Source organism: Manis javanica, chromosome 10 (genome assembly GCF_040802235.1).
Source record: "Manis javanica isolate MJ-LG chromosome 10, MJ_LKY, whole genome shotgun sequence".
In the NCBI taxonomy this organism is placed as follows: Eukaryota; Metazoa; Chordata; class Mammalia; order Pholidota; family Manidae; genus Manis; species Manis javanica.
Window position 1 is genome coordinate 19,682,713 of NC_133165.1, and position 18,566 is coordinate 19,701,278.

The following is an 18,566-nucleotide window of genomic DNA, read 5'->3' on the forward strand; positions in this document are numbered from 1 at the left end:
GCAGAATCACAGAACTCAACAAAGGACTAACAGTTACCAAAGGGAAAGGGACTGGGGAGGATGGGTGGGAAGGGAGGGAGAAGGGTGGAAGAAGAAAGCCGGACTTATGATTAACATGTATAATGAGGGGGTGGGCATGGGGAGGCCTGTGCAACACAGAGAATACAAGTAGTGATTTTGCAGCATCTTAATACACTGATGGACAGTGACAAATGGGGTATGTGGGGGGGACTTCGTGAAGGGGGGAGTCTAGTAAACATAGTTCTTCATGCAATTGAAGATTAATGATAACAAAATTTAAAAAAAGGAGGAAGGAGCTGTGGTGCTGCCAAAGGCTAGCTTGGTGCAAGAGGGGGTGCCAAAGAGAGGCAGCGGGTTTCAACCCATGAAAACCTGACCACACAGTACTGCCAAAGGCTGGCTACGGTGGAGCCAGGGCTGCTGATCTTCCAAAAGGCAAGGAGCTGCCAAAGCTGGAGGACAGGGCTGGCTTGGCAGCCCCCATCTGCTGTCCATCAGTGGCCCCGAACATGGGCTGTGGGGTGACTCCAGGATAGGAAGGAATGGGGGGCCTGGTGCCAGAACCAAAGGGAATGTTGAAGGCTGGGGTGGCAGTGCTGCTGAATGTCAGTGCAGGCTGGCTCGGGGTGATAGGGGCGGAGGTCATGAGGGTGCCACCGAAGCCACCAAAACTGGCAGTACTGCTGCCAGCAGCTGTCTGGACAACACCAGGCAGGGACTGGCCGAATGTGATGGCTGTTGTTGGAGCAGGTGTGGCCAGTGCCTTGCCAAACTGGAGTATGGAGCCCATGGCTGGGGTAGAGCTGGCCCCAGAGGCAAGAGGGTGACCAAAGGGAACAGGCTGGGCAGTGGAAGCAGTGGGGCTGGTCATGCTGCTCGCAGTGCTGGTCACACTGCTCACACCAAAGCCAAAGACAGGCTTCCGGGCGGAGTCTGCGGTTGTGCTGGTGGTGGTCCCCCAAGCCGCTGCTGAGGGAACGCTGACACTGGCCTGGCCAGGGAACAGAGGGGCATTCGTGCAAGTGCCTGAAGTAGTCTGACTGAAGGAGAAAGGAGTTGACAAGGGCAAAGATGTAGGTAGCCCTGTGCTGCTAAAAACAGGACTGAAAGTGAGGGGAGGCTGCTGGTAGCCGGGGTGTGGGCAGAGCTGGAAGATGCCTCCGTTGTGACTTGGGAATGGCTGAATGGCACAGGACCCTCATTCCCACTTTTAGGTGGAGCCACAAAGATGGGCTTGAACATGGGACGTGCTGAAGACACAGCAGGAGCTGCCGAGGCAGAAGGTTTAGCAGGTGGGCTGCTCGGTGTTCTAAATGGAACACTGGGCTTCAGGGTGGGGCCTGGGGCAGGCAGGGCCTGGGGTTTGGCAGATGTCTCAGCCTGAGAGGGCGGAGGTGACTTGGTGGCATCACAGGCTGGTATTGCAGGAGAGGCAGGGGTCAGCCCCGAGAAAGTGGCTGTGGACCTGGAGTCTGAGGAGGGCCGGGGAAGGACCCTGGCTGTGAAGAACCAAGAGGGCCCAGAAGGCCTGGTGTCGTCAGGGGTGAAAGGGCATTGGGGGTGGCTGTCAGACAGGAAAATACATATGAGCAGGGTGGAAAGAGAACAGGGTCAGTAAAGCCCCCTAGAAAGGTTAACCAGTTAAAACTAGAAATCCAGAAAAGACTCAGAGTTAGTGAGTTAATCTGTTAAAGCTCAGAAGTTCAAGAGAAACTTGGCCTTGAAGGTTTGAGTATTCCCCAGATAAAAGTATCTGAGCACAGCCGATGTTTTCATTGTGTCCATTAGATCCTTGTAAGGTTTACTCTAGCCTGCTAAAAGGCCCACCTATAAACAGCAAAGTAAAGACAGGGAGATGCCACCTTAAAGCCAAAATTGTATTTTGAAAAAAAACCAGGAAGTTTCAGAAGAAAGATTCTTAATATACTCTTTAGCGAACAAATAACTCTGTCCACCTTGGAGGAAAGGCAGACCATCTTGATAAGTTAATTGTGCAGAATTACTTAGAGGACAGATGAGTAACTTAGCGTCTCATCAAAGATACCTGAGACCACTTAACAAGCCCATACCCGAGCCCTTTGTCACATTCCTGAAAAATCCTTAAAAGGGGGAACCCCCAACCTTTCACTGCGCTCATATGTGAGGTCACCCACACTTTCTAAGTGCGTAACCTTTTAACTTTAAACTCCCTCTTTTCAACCTTTCAGGGTGCTGCGCTCCTCTCAGGTCGCCTGCACTTCCTAAGTGCATAACTTCAACTCTTCCCAACCTTTCAGGGCGCTCCTCTATCTGAAGTCACCCACGCTTTCTAAGTGTGTGACCTTTTACTCTTAAACTCTTTCTCTCCAACCTCTCAGGGCGCTCCTCCCTCACTGAGGTCACCTGCACTTCTTTCTCGCTAAGTAACTTTAAATAAAACTTTTCCTCTGCTTCACTACTATGGTGTCTCTGCCCTTCAATTCTTTGTCACAGCGAGGACAAGAACAGAGGAAAATACACAATGCCTCCCCCCCAACATTGCCACTGCAGCAGATTCTAGGAAGAAGAACAGAAAATGTCAACTATGGTATCTCAAACGTGATGGTATTTGGTGCTCTAGAAGCCTTGCTGGGCCAGGGATTCAGGAGTCAACAAATATTACTAATCGATACCACCTGTTCTTAACATACTCCTTCCTCAAAATCAAGGAAGTGCTCCTTATTTCTACCCTACACAGATCATCAGACAGTCAGCAGGGGATAAAACTTGGCCTAGCAGGGGTTAAATGTGTAGACAGACACCAAGGAAAATCTAATCATCTGAACCCAAGCATGGCTCAGAGCAGCTAAGGAATGGGGCTGCAAACCAACAGCCATCTGACTACCAAACGGAGGCTGCCTTCTCCAGCTTTAAGGGCGGCAGGCCCTTCCCTACAATCTGCTCCTGATGAGACGGTTCTGAAGCCGTCACCAGCTCAGGTGTGCTAAGCCAGAGCAGCTTCAACCTTTTTAGCGACTGACTGGCATGCTGCTTTCACGTTAGCCTACGCAGAGGCTGATGGCCCTGTGTGCTCCACAGAAAGCACTCCCGCTCACCTGGGAAAGATGGTAGGCCCAGGGGGTTCGGGTTCCTCAGGAAGATGATGTACTTGGGGAGAAACTGTGGGTTAGTCAGTGGGGCTGGGGGGGAGGCTGAGGAAGCAGCAGTCCCAGCAGCGGGCAGGACGAGAGTAGAAGCCGGTGGAGTGGCAGGGGGGCTCTCCGTGATGGAGCTCGAGGCCGTTTCTAAGGAAAAAAGAAAGAAAGGATTGTCCTCCCTGGTAGGAGAATTCTTTCCAGGGGCATCACAGAGCACGGGAGGCTCAGGGACTTGGGGGAACTCACGTGGAAATGCTTCCTCTCAATCTCAGTGCTCACTGTGCTCGGAGTCCACTGAGAACCCAAGAGGTGGATTTCTCAGAGGAGAAAGACCAAAAGACCAAAGGGAACACATGCCACGCGTTCATCAACATACCCTGTTCTCCCTGGGACTCCTTGTCTACCGGCAGAGCCGAAGAGCCAGCTTCCTGAGAAACGTCCTCTTCTCTGTAGGAGGAAGAGACACAATTAAGTTTAGAAAAGTGCTGGATAACTTCTTACACCCTCCTAACTACCAACTGACCAAAGTCTAGAACCGTGACTAAGATCTCAGTGTGTCAAGACAACAAAAAGAAGCAAAGAAAATTCCTAAAGAAATGAAGGGAGGCAGTTCACAGTAGCCACAGAGATACCTTTGTCTTAAAACAAGCAGAAAACAATCTTCAGAACCTTACATACAACCTGCCAAGTTTCTGAGAGTCCTAGTCACACCTCTATCTCTAAGAAAGCAGCATTCTAGTCGGGCACCTAGGGGGTCAGCTGGGGTCTAGAATGTGAAGCCTGCTGCCCACCCCCATCAGTCACTCTGTTCACTCTGTCCCATGCAAGCCCTTCCCCTTATGCTGCAGCCCCTCATACTGCAGCATGAGGGGGAGCAGAGGCTGGTGTGGTCACTGTGTGATGACTGAAAAAGACAGAGCGATTCAGGGAGGCACTGTCTCTGCCCTTTAGATGTGAACTGTTTTGATTCTCCAAATTGGAGTCTCAGAAAGCCTAAGAGCCAAGTAAATTTCCCTCCTTTCCCACCCTCTCATTAATCCACACAGCAAATCACCGATTACCTTATTTTCTTTGCTGGCCTCTCTGGTGTCTGTGAGCGGGATGAGGCTGGGCTGGAGAAGGGTGAGGCACTGGGACGCCGCCTCTTCCAGAGCTAAAAGCCAAACACAAATCGCGTGACTGACCCTAAGGAATAACGTAGGATCTGACCTTCAACATAATTCTGTGGCTCTAATCCATCACTGTATATAAAGTCTCCTTTTAAAACATTTCTTTGTTAAGTGGGGCTTCTGAAAAGTGAGTCAATTGCCAGTATTTAAAAGGGCCGTCATTGGCCAAAGTTGGACAAGTTGCATCAGAAAGAGCAGCTATACTATACTGGGGATCATGAAATGTTTATAAAATATTAGTTCATAAAGATAACACAGCAAGAACCTCACTGGTCACCTTTGGATTAGCTACGGCATCACTGCCTGCTTATTCTCTTGCCACTCCTATAGGTAGGGCTTGTTCTTCTATTTAGAATTACATAGACCTAATGCAGAGGGAAGGACAGAATTAGAATATCACCATTTTGCCACAATGAACATAGACAAAGGTGATAAATGGCTGCTAAAATCAGCAGGTGAAAAGCTCATAGGAACAATAAATGGAAGGATCAGACTGACCCCTGAGCCCAGTGGAAGGGAACCACACAGCACGTGCTCCCGATGTGATGCGATAAGAAGTGCACAGCAGCACCTCTGCCCGAATCATTGAACTTGAAACTCATCAAAGCTCAGGAGCCAACTGCCCATTTACGGGGAAAATAGGGATAGAGTACTTGTCAAAATGGCACCATGATGACGAAAACCAAATCCAAAATGTAGAAAATTCTATACAACATAATGACAGACTTCTCGAAAGTAAGAAGAGCGTAGTGGTAGTACCGTAGATTAAGAGTCTAAGAGAGGCCCGACGTCCCCGCCACGGGGGAGGGCGCGCGGCCGCCTCCCCAGCCCGTGTGCTCCGCGCCTGCGGCGGCGGCGGCGGCAGCGGCGGTGGCCGCGGGGACAACGCGCCCTCGGTTCCCCGCGGGGGGGAGCCTGACAGCTGGAGGCCGCCAGGGGGCGCCGGCCGCGCGGGGCCCGGAGAGCCCGGGGAGGCGGCGCTGTCAGGACGGCGACCTGCCGCCTGCGGCTCCTCGGGCGGGCCGTGGCGCTGGGAGCCGGGGCCCGTCACCCAGGGAACCCGGCGTCCTGGCGAGGTCCGCGCGCCCCGGGGTGTGTCTGGCGCGCCCCCAGTATTGAGGAGGGGTTCTGCCACCGCGGGGAGCTCGCCGGGCCGGCCTGAGCAGAGCGCCCGGGGAGGCAGAGGCCCCGGGAACGCGCGCCTCCCGCGGCCGTCCCCGCAGCCGCCCGCGACGCGGGGGCGGCTCCCCACGCGTCTGCGCTGTGGGCCGTGAGAACGCGGTCTTCGCCCCCGGGGGACCTGCGGGCGGCGGGGGCGCGACGCTCGCCCCGGCCCCGGAGCCCCGCCCCGCCCCCGGCGCTGCGCCCTGAGCATCCTTGCTCTGCCCAGGCCTGTTAAAAAGTTGAAGATTATTTTTAACCCTGCCTGCTTGTTAGGCCGTCAGATACAGCCTTGTATAATGCTAAATCTGAAGCTCTGAGTGTGAATTAAGTCCCCTGAAATGTAAATGACGGTACTTATTTCAAATAATAGTAATTGGTAGCACTTCTGGAATGTTTACTATGGATGGTGTAGACTCTTGAACACTTTACATGTACTGCCTCACAACTATCTTATGAAGTAGGTCAAAATCATTATTTCCATAAGTGTACAACCTTACCTTCAGATTTTTTGTTACATATATTAATTAAATACCTTTAATGCTCAAAAAAAAGAGTCTAAGAGACATGTGAACCAAATGCAATGAGTTGATTTTTGGTCCCTGATTCAAAGTAACTGTAATAGACAGGGAGGGTAGGAAGGGCAAATTGGAGCGAGCGTGTACCTGAGAGATGCCTCCAGTGGAGCTGTATGAACTGGTAATGGCATTGCGGCTGGACATACGGATGCCATGTGTGCACGTGGCCTTCAAGCAGCTCACAGCAGAGGTGGAGGGTCTCTCATGCAACTCGCTGTCTGAGCTCTGGGAACTGAGGCTGCTCTTCAGAGGCTCAGGCCTAACAGGGAAATAAAAGGGGAAAACACAGATGTGCTACTGAAAGGCATCAACATTGTTTTAAGGCTTCATCCACAGTCACAAAATCGTTCTAACGTAATGGAAAAGGATAATGTTCATTTTACTGTTAATTCAGCTAAACATGTGTCACAAAGTCAGAAAGGGAAAGCTCAGTATTTTAAAAATTAAACGTATGATTCTACTTACGTATACTCTAGGAAACGCACACAAATCTATAGTGACAGAATGGGGACCAACAGATGCCTGGCAACAGGGGCAGGATGAGAGGGAGGTTTTAAGGCTCCACCAAGGGGCACGGGGAAACTTCTGGCAGTGATGGTGATGTTCATTAACTTGACTGTGGGGATGGTTTCGTGGGTGTGAAATTTAGACAAAATAGTTATTGTGGCAAGTTACTCAAAATGTTCCTCTCTGATTTCAAAGAGGAAAATTTATAGGACAATAATTCTGATAAGGATACATGCCAGAATTGGTCAAATTGTACACTTCAAAGAGGCACAGTTTATTTATGTCGATTATACCTCAGTAAAGGTGTTAAAAAAATTTTAGGAGGAACCAACCACTTTTTCTAAGATTCAAACTGAAACAAATTCCCTAAACATCTTTCCTGTGAAATAGTCATTATCCTTCCCTCCCTCATTTCCTTATGCCCCTGAGGTTTTCCTCCTCTGGGCTAGTGCTTATGTACCTTTAGAACCCCCTCACCCACCACCACCCCGTGACATCTTGAGTTGCTTCACTCGCAGTGAATTTCCTTGGTGTCTGCCTCCTCTTGCAGGGCAGCACAGCCAACCAGCAGCGCCCCGCGGACAGCAGGACTAAGGCATTCAGGACCACCACTGACTGTCGGCTTTTCTCTAGTACTTATGGAAAAGGAATACTACAAAATGCATGTAACCTGTGCCTAACGAAAGGCATGGCATTAAAGCTCTTGTTACCAAGCTCTTCCATGAGAGCCGAAGAAGGGGACCTGCTGTTCACACACAGGAGGTGGCCTCTGATTCTTCTGGGGAGTGATCTCTCTTTCAACAAACCCCAGGAGCCCGTGTGGGAGGCGCCTTAAGTACTCTGCAGGGCATGTTACCTTGTTTTATCCTCCTGACCAGCAGCAGATGTTTGGTCTTCCTCCTCCTCCACTGTCCTTTTCTTCCTCTTCCAACGTTGGAGGCCAAGCAGAACAGCCTCCTTTGACCACGGGTCTGGGGCCTTAGGGATCTGCGCTGCTCTGTAACAGAAAACAGGATTCTTGCATTAAGATATTCTGATTATCATGCTCCATAGCATGAACTTCAGGCACTGGAAATCAGAAGCTATCCAACAAGCAAAAGGATAATTTATACACTCACACAAATGGCCCTTAGCTGTTAAGCTACAGTCTTGGGAAAAACCCAGAAAATAAAAAACTGCTCAATAACTAGAACTTGAGATTTCTCCTTCACATAAGGAGCTTCTTCCTTTCCTTTGAGTTAGTTATTCTGTCAGATGAACAACTGCAAGAGAATAAAGTGGACACACTGGGAGTCTTTTCCTCGAGAAATGCTCACATTGGCAAACGAGCCAGGTTGCTCCCAGGAGGAGCAATCCTCACTGTCGAAGGCCTGCATACCACTCTGGAATTACCAGGAGACAGCACACACTTCCTGTGACCGCCATTCCAGCACAGCTTGGGAAGCACATGGGAATACCGGGCCTGCTGGATTCGGTATCGTCTTGGAGGTGTTATGCCAAAGTGGTGTGATAAAGTCCCACAGTTCCTGTGGAGAATGGGAGACACATTATGGAATCAAAGCAGCTTAGAAGAATGACAGAAAATTTAAATTACTTAAGAACCATGTGGGTTCAGTTATTTTCCAGAGAGCTTAAGCCTCTAAGTAACACAAAACATAGCATTTTTATGGCAACTTTCCCTATTCCACCTAAGGGCAGAAAGTGGCAGGTACTTAACAGCTGTCCCTGCAATGGATTCAACAACGTTGAAGGGGAAATTGAAAAACTGCCCACATAAGTAAAACTATAGTGGAAGAAAAGTGTGCATAAGGACTTGCAGGGACAAAGTTTATAAGAATCCTTCAATCTCATATGCTAAGTCATCAGAAATATACTTTAAAAGGTTTGACTTTAAAAAGTCAAACATTTCAAAAATCTGAATGTTCACCTTTTCAAATAAATGTACTTATCAAGGATCTAGGATTGTCACTGAAGTTTTGAATTTTGTTATCACTCAGCTACTGGGACTAAAGGAGAACACAAGTCTTTTTAATCTAATCATCTTTATCAGCCAAGTTCTACCAATCCAGGAGGTTTCCTCTTTGAGCTCGGCCGATACAATGTATTGGTCCAAAGATAAAAAAGTAACAAAACCTAGTATAGTAATATACTTTACAGACAGACAGTATTCTCACCTGAAGCAGGGATATTTTAAGTGATTTACCAAGCCAAGTATTCTGCTAAACCCATACTGTATTAAAGTTCAGAGCTTTAAGAACTGAAAGAAGGATTTGCAACAACATGGATTGGGTTAGAGGGTATTATGCTCAGTGAAATAAGCCAGGCAGAGAAAGACAAGCATCAAGTGATTTCACTCATCTGTGGAGCATAAGAACAAAGAAAAAACTGAAGGCCCAAAACAGCAGCAGACTCACAGAACCCGAGAATGGACTAACAGATACTAAAAGGAAAGGGACTGGGGAAGGTGGGTGGGAAGGGAGGGAAAAGGGGAACTAGGGGCATTAGGATCAGCATACATGATGTAGGGGGATGGGCACGGGGAGGGCAGTATAGCACACAGAGAAGTCAAGTAGTGACTCTATAGCATCTCCCTATGTTGATGGACAGTGACTGTAATGGGGTATGAGGGGGGGACTTGATAATGGGGGGAGTCTAGTAACCACAATGTTGCTCATGTAACTGAACACTAATGATACCAAAAATAATTAAAAAGTAAAAATAAAAGGAATAGAAAAATGACCCCAAAAAAAAGAACTGAAAGAAGGGAACAGTTCTGGCAGCACATCTCTTAGCAAAAGCTAAAGGGAGGCAGGACACGGTGGACGCGCACCAAGGTGTTTGAAGAGGTGAAAAGGGCACAGAACCCACTTAGGACTTCAGAAAAAAAAACTGTCAACGTCAAGTCCTCGGTCTGGGGAAGGTCAGCGTGTCTTACCAGCGGGAAGGCCTCCGAGGGGACCCAAGGAAACGAAAGGGGACTGAGGGCTGAATGGGATCGGGGCGGGCCGAGGGAGCCGTCGGGGCGGGGCTTGCCGGGCGGGCGGGGCTTGCGAGGAAGGCCGGGCGCGCGAGTGGGCCCCGGCGCCTGGCCTCCGGATCCGGGGCGGAATGCGGGGGGCGGAGCTTGCTCAGAAATCCTCCCATTTGGAGCGACGAGCGAGCTCTGTCCGGCGGGCGAGCGGCTTCCGCGGCCCCGTCTGCCAGACTGCCTGCTTTCGCTAGTGCGCCTGGGCTAGAGGCGGGCGGGCATTGTGCGCTGGCGGGCCTTGTGCGCTGGCGGGCCTTGTGCGCTGGCGGGCATTGTGCGCTGGCGGGCCTTGTGCGCTGGAGGGCCTTGTGCGCTGGCGGGCCTTGTGCGCTGGCGGGCATCGTGCGCTGGCGGGCCTTGTGCGCTGGAGGGCCTTGTGCGCTGGCGGGCCTTGTGCGCTGGCGGGCATTGTGCGCTGGCGGGCCTTGTGCGCTGGGGGGCATTGTGCGCTGGCGGGCCTTGTGCTCTGGCCCAAGTTCCCGGGAGACGGCGCACGAATGGCAGGCAGCTCGGGGCTCGCAGCTCAGGACACCCCCTCCCCCAGGCCGCGGTGACCACCCCCAGCCAGATCGGCCAGCGCGGCCGCCACGGGCACCAGGTTCTCAGCACTAGACCAGTTGGCGAGACAGCAAAAAAGAAAAAGGAAAAGGAAAAGCACTGAAGTGTTTCATAAAAGTCAATTGGTACAATGTGAACTTTTTTTCTTTTTCATTAAGGTATCATTGATATATTACACTGCTCTGAAGGTTTCACAAGAGAAACCATGTGGGTACTACATTCACCCATATCATCGAGTCCCCCCCATACCCCATTGCTGTCGCTGTCCATCAGCATAGCACCGTGACACAGAGTCCCTACTTGTCTTCTCTGAGCTACACTTTCTTCCCCGTGACCCCACACACAATGTGCACCAATCATAATACCCCTGAGTCCTCCTCTCCCTCCCACGCCCCTTCCCTTTGGTAACCTCTAGTCCCCTCTTGGAGTCTGTGAGTCCGCTGCTGTTTTGTTCCTTCAGATTTGCTTTGCATTCATACTCCACAAATGAGGGAAATCCTTTGGCACTTGTCTTTCTCCGCCTGGCTTATTTCACTGAGCATAATACTCTCTAGCTCCATCCATGTTGTTACAAATGGTAGGATTTGTTTTCTTCTTACGGCTGAATAGTGTAACATTTTGTATTTGTGCCACCTCTTCTCTATCCATTCATCTACTGATGGACACTTAGGATGCTTCCATATCTTGGCTGTTGTAAATAGTGCTGCAATAAACAGACAAATGGTATCCTCACCTGAAGCAGGGATTTTTTAAGTGATTTACCAAGTATTCTGCTAAACCCATACTGTATTAAAGTTCAGAGCTTTAAGAACTGAAAGGATTTGCAACAACGTGGATTGGGTTAGAGGGTATTATGCTCAGTGAAATAAGCCAGGCAGAGAAAGACAAGTATCACATGATGTCACTCATCTGTGGAGCATAAGAACAAAGAAGAAACTGAAGGCCCAAAACAGCAGCCGACTCACAGAACCTGAGAATGGACTAACAGATACCAAAGGGAAAGGGACTGGGAAGGGTGAGTGGGAAGGGAGGGACGAGAGGAATAAGGGGCATTAGGATCAGCATACATGATGTAGGGGGGTGGCAGTATAGCACACAGAGAAGTCAAGTAGTGACTCTAGAGCACCTCCCTATGCTGATGGACAGTGACTGTAATGGTTGATGAGTGGGGGACTTGATAATGGGGGGAGTCTAGTAACCACAATGTCGCTCATGTAACTGAACACTAATGATACCAAAAATAATTAAAAAGTAAAAATAAAAGGAATAGAAAAATGACCCCAAAAAAAAAGAACTGAAAGAAGGGAACAGTTCTGGCAGCACATCTCTTAGCAAAAGCAAAAGGGAGGCAGGACACGGTGGACGCGCACCAAGGTGTTTGAAGAGGTGAAAAGGGCACAGAACCCACTTAGGACTTCAGAAAAAAAAACTGTCAAAGTCAAGTCCTCGGTCTGGGGAGGGTCAGCATATCTTACCGGCGGGAAGGCCTCCGACGGTACCCAAGGAAACGAGTGAGGACTGAGGGCTGAAGGGGATCGGGGCGGGCCGAGGGAGCCGTCGGGGCGGGGCTTGCGAGGAAGGCCGGGCGCGCGCGGCGCCTGGCCTCCGGATCGGGGGCGGGCTGCGGGGGGCGGAGCTTGCTCAGAAATCCTCCCATTTGGAGCGACGAGCGAGCTCTGTCCGGCGGGCGAGCGGTTTCCGCGGCTCTGTCTGCCAGACGGCCTGCCTTCGCCAGCGCGCCTGGGCTAGAGGCGGGCGGGCATTGTGCGCTGGCGGGCATTGTGCACTGGCGGGCATTGTGCGCTGGCGGAGCGCGCGCCCAAGTTGCTGGGAGACGGCGCGCGAATGGGCAGCTCGAGGTTGATGCATTGGATGTGAAAGCTATGTCACTAGTAAGTGTCCACATCTGTCATGAGTTTACGGGGTCAATAATACAACGTTTAAAGAGGTAGTGTAAACGAAAGCAACTGAATATGCTATATAGGAAAGAATGTACTTCAATTAAGTCCTAATGCCTTAGTCTTCCATTATTACAAATATATAAATGACTTAAATGCCCCTATTTGAGAAAAGTGTACTTTTTTCCCTTAGATGTGGTAAACGCACAGTGCCTCTGGGTTCTCCAGATATTTAGTAAAACTAAAATAGAAAAGATATACTCCATTTTATTTCCCTTGGACACAAATAAGTCCCTCCCATCATGTTTGGCCAATAGCAATGCACCATCTCTGTCTTGCTTTCTGCTCATACCCATTGGCTGACTGGTCCTATGAGCCACACTGACTTTAAAGGTGGTTATACAATTCTCCCAGGAGTCCCAAGGGTCAGCACACAAAATTAACCCTAGCCAATGGAACATGTTTGCAATGCCTAAGAACACAGAATGTGGAAACTAGTCGTGGTTAAGAGATCACCTAGGGCCAGAGTGCCTGGATTAGAATCCTGGCTCCATCATTCAATAACTGGGCAATTTTGGGGCAAATTACTTAATTTCCATGGGCCTCAGTTTCTCTTCTATAAAACAGGGAAAATAATGACACCTATTATGCACAACTGTTACAAAAACTCAAAGAAATTATTCCCTTAAGCAAACACTACAGATCCACAGGCACATGAAAAGCATTCAATAAAAATGTTATGTACAACAGCTTAACTCCTCTCTGGCTTGGCAGCTCGTTACTCAAAAGTTGAGATGATTGACAATACTGTGCTACGTGTTCTGAGTTTTCAACCTTTACATCACTTTTCAAAGTGAAACATATTAAGCCACTAAAAACAAATTCAGAAAAATTGGAAGATCTATTTATTTTTATAACTTTGAAGAAAGTTCAGCTACTAAATATAATGATTTGAAAGAACAGATTTTTCCTGAAACTCAATTTAAGACTATTTTAATACAAAAGAATAATAGTAGCCAACATTTGTGTACCTGCCACTTGGTATGCACTTGATATAAGTTATCTCATTTAATCTTCACAATAACTGAAGGAGAGACAAGTACTCTCAGTAACTGAGTTTTATAGATCTAAGGACAACTTGGATTGAAAGAAGTTACAAATCTCTAGGTCATAGGGTTGGCAAGCAGTTGACCTGAGTATTCACTGAATCCATCTGACTCCATGTAACCTTAGGAAGTACTTATTTAGTTTCTAGGCCTCAAGTCTTTCCATCTGCAAAATACAGATAATTATAATACCGTCTTCACAGAATCTTCATAATGTGAAAATGGGTTAGTATATGCAGACTACCAGCACTGTATTAGTTATGGTAATTCTGGCCAAGTTGAGAGCATTGGTGACCAAGATTTCTATGGAAGAAATGACCTATCAGAAATGGCAGTGACAGTGTGGGAAAAGTCCCATCTCACTTCCTTCATAAATGGTCACACACACTACAGATTGGCAGAGGAGGGTTTACACTCACCATAAGCCCACCAGTGTGGAGAACGAAGATCGGGACTGATTTGTCAGCATGTGTAAGAGACCCTTTGACCCCTCAAGAGACTTGTAGTGGCTACGAGGAGTGGAAGAATGTGTACTTTTTCAATAGACCAGAATTTGAACCAAAGAAATTTTGTTGTAAGTATAATATGGTCTGAGGACATCTGGGTCACAGATATGTTATGACAACTTAATCAATCCTACTAAAGAAGAATTCATCCATCTCCTTTATGTAAGCTTATTGCCAGAATGTACCAGCTATCCAAGATGAAGAATTAAACGCAGTCCCAAGGAACAGCAGAGCATTACTAAGCCCAGTATATATAACCCAAAAAGCCAGCAGCATTGCTTATGGGATTATGTTTAGTCTGAAAGGACACCACTAGAGATAATGTAAAACATCAAATGGCCTGAAGTGGCAGTGAAATTATTCAACTCTTGGACTGGAGGAGCTCTTAATCAGGGCCCCTGGAATGCTACAGCAATTTAATAAGTTTAAATTGGTTTCACTTGGATAGATCCAGATTTGTGTTGCAGATGTTATCCCACTCAAATCTCCATACCGGTTCATTAAAAAGGGGAACATGCCTACGGAATCTGTAGAAATTTAAAAAGAAATTAACTCGAAAGCTTGAGTCAGGAAAAGGAGATACGTTTCAGATAGAAAAGCTTACTAGAATAAGCTTGTCAGTGTGTTGATTTTAGACAAAATAAAAATATCACTAATAGTGAAGATTATTGGATTTTGTTTTATTAAATTTACTAAATTATAACAAGCTAACATAAATATGTTAAGTACATACACTTGAAACAAAATAAAAATCAATATTTAAAATTAGTAAATGGAACTAGATTCAGTAAAGATGCACACACAGTAAGAAATGTATAGAGTGTACATGTAATTTTAAAAATTAGTGTTTTGTGCAAAAAAGAGACCAGGTGATTTTTAGGGGTTAGGGGTTCTGCTCAAGCAACCTTGGTCCTTTAAGCTGTAGAACAAAAACAAGTCACATCTATACTTCTAAACTAAAATAGGATTTTAAGTGCCTATAATGATGTGTAAAGTCACTCATCTCACCTCCAAGGGGAGAACACTGAGCAGGGCAACAATCAGGTGCTTTGCCAATCAGGGCAACATCAGCATTGCCAATGTTTTTACAAAGTAGAAAATACACTGAGCAATTGCCCATATTTTCTCACTTTCACAAGGGCATTTGCTAAGTGCCTATTAAATGAATATAACTAATCATGGTATATGTGTGGAAACTGCATAAATACATCAAAATTCAAATCACCACTCCATTCAACCCGAAAAATCCAGCAGGTGGTCTGAAGAACATTTAAGAACAACTAATCTATGATATAAACATTTAAACATTCTTACAGAAAAATAAACCAACATGTATTGATTACTTGCCATTGCTAAGTATTGCTCTAAGCATTTTTGATCTATTATCTCATCATCTATTATCTCTCCCAAAAGTAATCCAATATACCAAGTACTATTATTATCTCCAGTAACAAATGGATAAATTGTGATGAAAGACACTAAATAATTTGCTTGTGATTACCCAACACATCTTTACCATCAAGCTTTAACACCTCTGTACACAAAAGCATAGCTCTCAAACTATATACTCCCTTTGTACTGGGTAGCAGCACTACATCTTTAGAAATAAAACAAGCTTTTACAATATAAGAGTCAACTTGCCAGTGACTTTAAACAAGTATCTGAATTTCTCAGACAAAAAGCAGAATCAAGTGGAAAATGAGTAATTTTTAATCTCTCAGGACTTTTATAAACCTCATTATCTGACAAATAGCCTATGACAGTGTTATTGTGATCTTTTCCCTTAGAAGTTACAGATTAAAGAAATTTTACTTTGAATAAGGTCATTACATAGCAATATAGCAACAAAAGTCTTTCAGGCTAAGTAGATCAGCATCCAAAAAGTACCTCCGTAACTCAATTTAGACAACTATGCTGGGAAGCCTGATCTTCATAAGAAGGAGGTTTCAGAATATAACCTAGGAAAATAAAATGTTTTGAGTAGAAATCAGCAAGCAGGCACCACATTGTGTCTACTTACTTGTTTCTTTTTATTCTTGCTCCTATTTTATTTCCTGGTTTATTCTTTTCTCACATCATGCTATTATTTCAATGCAGCTATTTCTTTTGATAAAAGTCTCCAATGAATCCCTGAAGTCTTAAATTTCTTGGTGTGCTTTGTATATTTGCAACCTTACTGCATTTTCTGAATTACAAACATTAACTACCTCTAGGGCACTGGCTCTTAAAGTTTAACATGTATAAAACATGTATTTTAACACATATAAAAATCATCTAAGGAACTTATTAAAATGTATATTGTTGAGTTCTAGCCAAAAAATTATGATTTTTATGTGTGTTACAAATTAATTTCAATGTAGGTGGATTGGATCAAACTTTGAGAAAGGAACTGTGCAAGCTAGTCTACTCTAATTTAATTGCAATAAAGATGACACAACCTAAAATGTAAATTCTCATATCTAAACACATTCCATAAATACTGACAGGTTAATCTTTCTCTTTTTCCTTCAACATTTTGCTATTTTCATTTTTAAGTAAAGAAAATACATTATATCCCTCAATAATCCTTTTGTGAACTCTTGATCAGCTTGGGTACAGGAAATGTAATCCCTGAAATTACTGTAAAATTACTACCTGTTTCTATGGATACACCTACATATTTTTACATTTCCATTGTAGGTCATGTGAATAGCCAAGAGGAATATATGGATATAATTCTATGTGGAACAAGAGAAATTATAAATAAGTAAATATTTCTTATATTAAATGAGAGGATCAGAACTGAAATGTATATTAGGAATAATTCAATACAATCCTGGTGAAGGATATGTCATTTATACAGAAATACTTTCATAAAGCTCAGTAAATTAGAAAGCTGTGAGTTAAAAATCACTAACTTGGAATTGGGAGGCTTAATCAGACATACAACCTGAATTCAATTAAACTAGTTTAGATAGATATATAGATGGATATGTGTATCCATGTGTACACATTAGTGAAAAACCTACTTTCCATAAAATCAGATTTGTTCATATTTATAATCTTCCCCAAAGTCAGTATGTTTCCAAAGAGTTCATTATAGTCAAGATGATTTATTTTATCTCAGATTCAATAATTTAGTATCTACTGCTCAGTCTTTGGGGAATAACATAGCAAGCATAACTGAAGGTTAAAGAGGAATTTTTGTGTGCTTAGGGCTGGTATGAAGCATGTAAACACCTAAGGAAGGTTTTGGACAGATTATTTTTAAAATATTTTTTCAATATGTGTTTAGAAAAAAGGCTGTCTGCTACCTTGGGAAAAGAAAGAATTAAGAAAATACTTATTGTTCATTATTTCAAAAAATTAAGTTAAACTTTCTCCCAAACTTGTATTCCCACTAAAAGAAAAAAAGTCTGCAGTCCCTGGACCAATTTTCCTTTTCAGAATGGCCACCTGGCCACTATTTATTTCACTTAAGTGAAAACACACAAACTCAAAGGGTTTATCAATATTCCTTCAGCCACATATATTCTGCTCCCTCGGAGAATTTCTATTAACTATAACTTTTTCTCTATCTCCTTAGATTACCAATGGTACCACGGCATTCCAATGACACATTAAAGATCTTTATAAATGGAAATTTCAGGGAACTTCCCCAGCCCACCCATTAATATAGCATCAAATGTCTTAGCCAGAGTATTATTGAATGTATGGGTTCCAATTTGTTAGTGAGGCAAGTAAAAAGGTAATGGACTAGGAAAAATAGTAATAGAAACTGGTAAGTGGTATAGTAGGTAAAAGAGACAAGATAAGGAAGGTAAGTAAGAGTATGGACATGATGGGATACTTTCTCTAATAGCTAGTTAATTTCCTGAGTTCTTGATTTATACCTCAATTATGGCTTGCATAAATTCTGGCCAGTAATAATGTTATTTCTGTACTTATCTCTTATTTCAAGTTGTAAGGAATTTAAAAACAAAGGCAGCTTCTTATTTATCTCTGCATCCTCCTCAGTTTTGAAAAATGTATATAGGACAGTGTTGACTGAGTATAACTGAACACAAATAAGACTGAAGGTAAAGAGGAATTTCTGCAGTTCAAGATCTTTAAAAGTGTAGACACCCCACAAACTGATTAAAATGAAAGGATGGTGATGAAAGTGAATGGCTGATTTTTGAAATTGAGTTTGACTGGGAAGTCTGAAGAACTCTAAGGACAGGGCATTAAGGACTTAATATTAGGGATTCCTAATTACTGAAAGAATGTACAAGGTTGGAGTCATACGGAAATCAGATATGTTTAATGTATTGAAATAAGGTAAAACTACAATATAGATGTTGATAAACACTACTCATAAGAAAAGGGAAAAGTGGCTGGTCAGATGGCATGGACCGAGAGGAAGAGGATCTGGTTACTGATGGTGGTATATCAATGGTCTGGAAGTAACAGCAGAGAGTGTGGAATTTACTGACGTCACCTTAGTTGTACAAGATTTTAAGATCCTTTAATAGGAATTCTTTAATGGGAAGACACAACATACTGATACTTGAATAGATGAAACACAGGACACCTTGTTGTTTATAGCTCTTCAGTAGAGAAGCCTGACAGTCGTGGCTAAGCAGGGTTGCATCCCAGGACAGGGGAAAGGCAACCTGGAGCTATAGGGGGTTTAGGTATGGTTCCTAGTTATCTAGGTTTCTGGGGCTTCCTGTGGACTGGCTTGTTTGCATAATTTCAATTTCCCTGCTCAGGGGCAAAGGGGCTTTCCTCAAATGTCAGTTTCTGGCCCTGGGGCAATTACAGTGGGAGGATAGTGGGCTTGGAGTATAAGAGCCCAAGAAGAGAGTGGTCGTGATGTGGACTTATTCAGCTAATCAAGAGAGAAAAGCGATGAGCCTCTAGCCAGGACTTCAGGATTAGGTCAGTGCAGCTTAAA

General features: G+C 45.1%; 1 protein-coding gene across 1 annotated transcript; it reads right to left on the minus strand.

Moving 5' to 3' along the window:
- Positions 1-297: 297 nt before the first annotated feature.
- On the minus strand, positions 298-10,023 carry LOC108408154 (nuclear envelope pore membrane protein POM 121-like). Its single transcript, XM_073214159.1, is given in 10 exon segments — positions 298-364; positions 366-1,132; positions 1,135-1,520; positions 3,096-3,284; positions 3,514-3,584; positions 4,199-4,290; positions 6,133-6,304; positions 7,409-7,549; positions 7,869-8,078; positions 9,488-10,023. Coding segments are annotated over 10 exon segments (2,631 nt in total).
- Between the last annotated feature and the right edge of the window lie 8,543 nt (positions 10,024-18,566).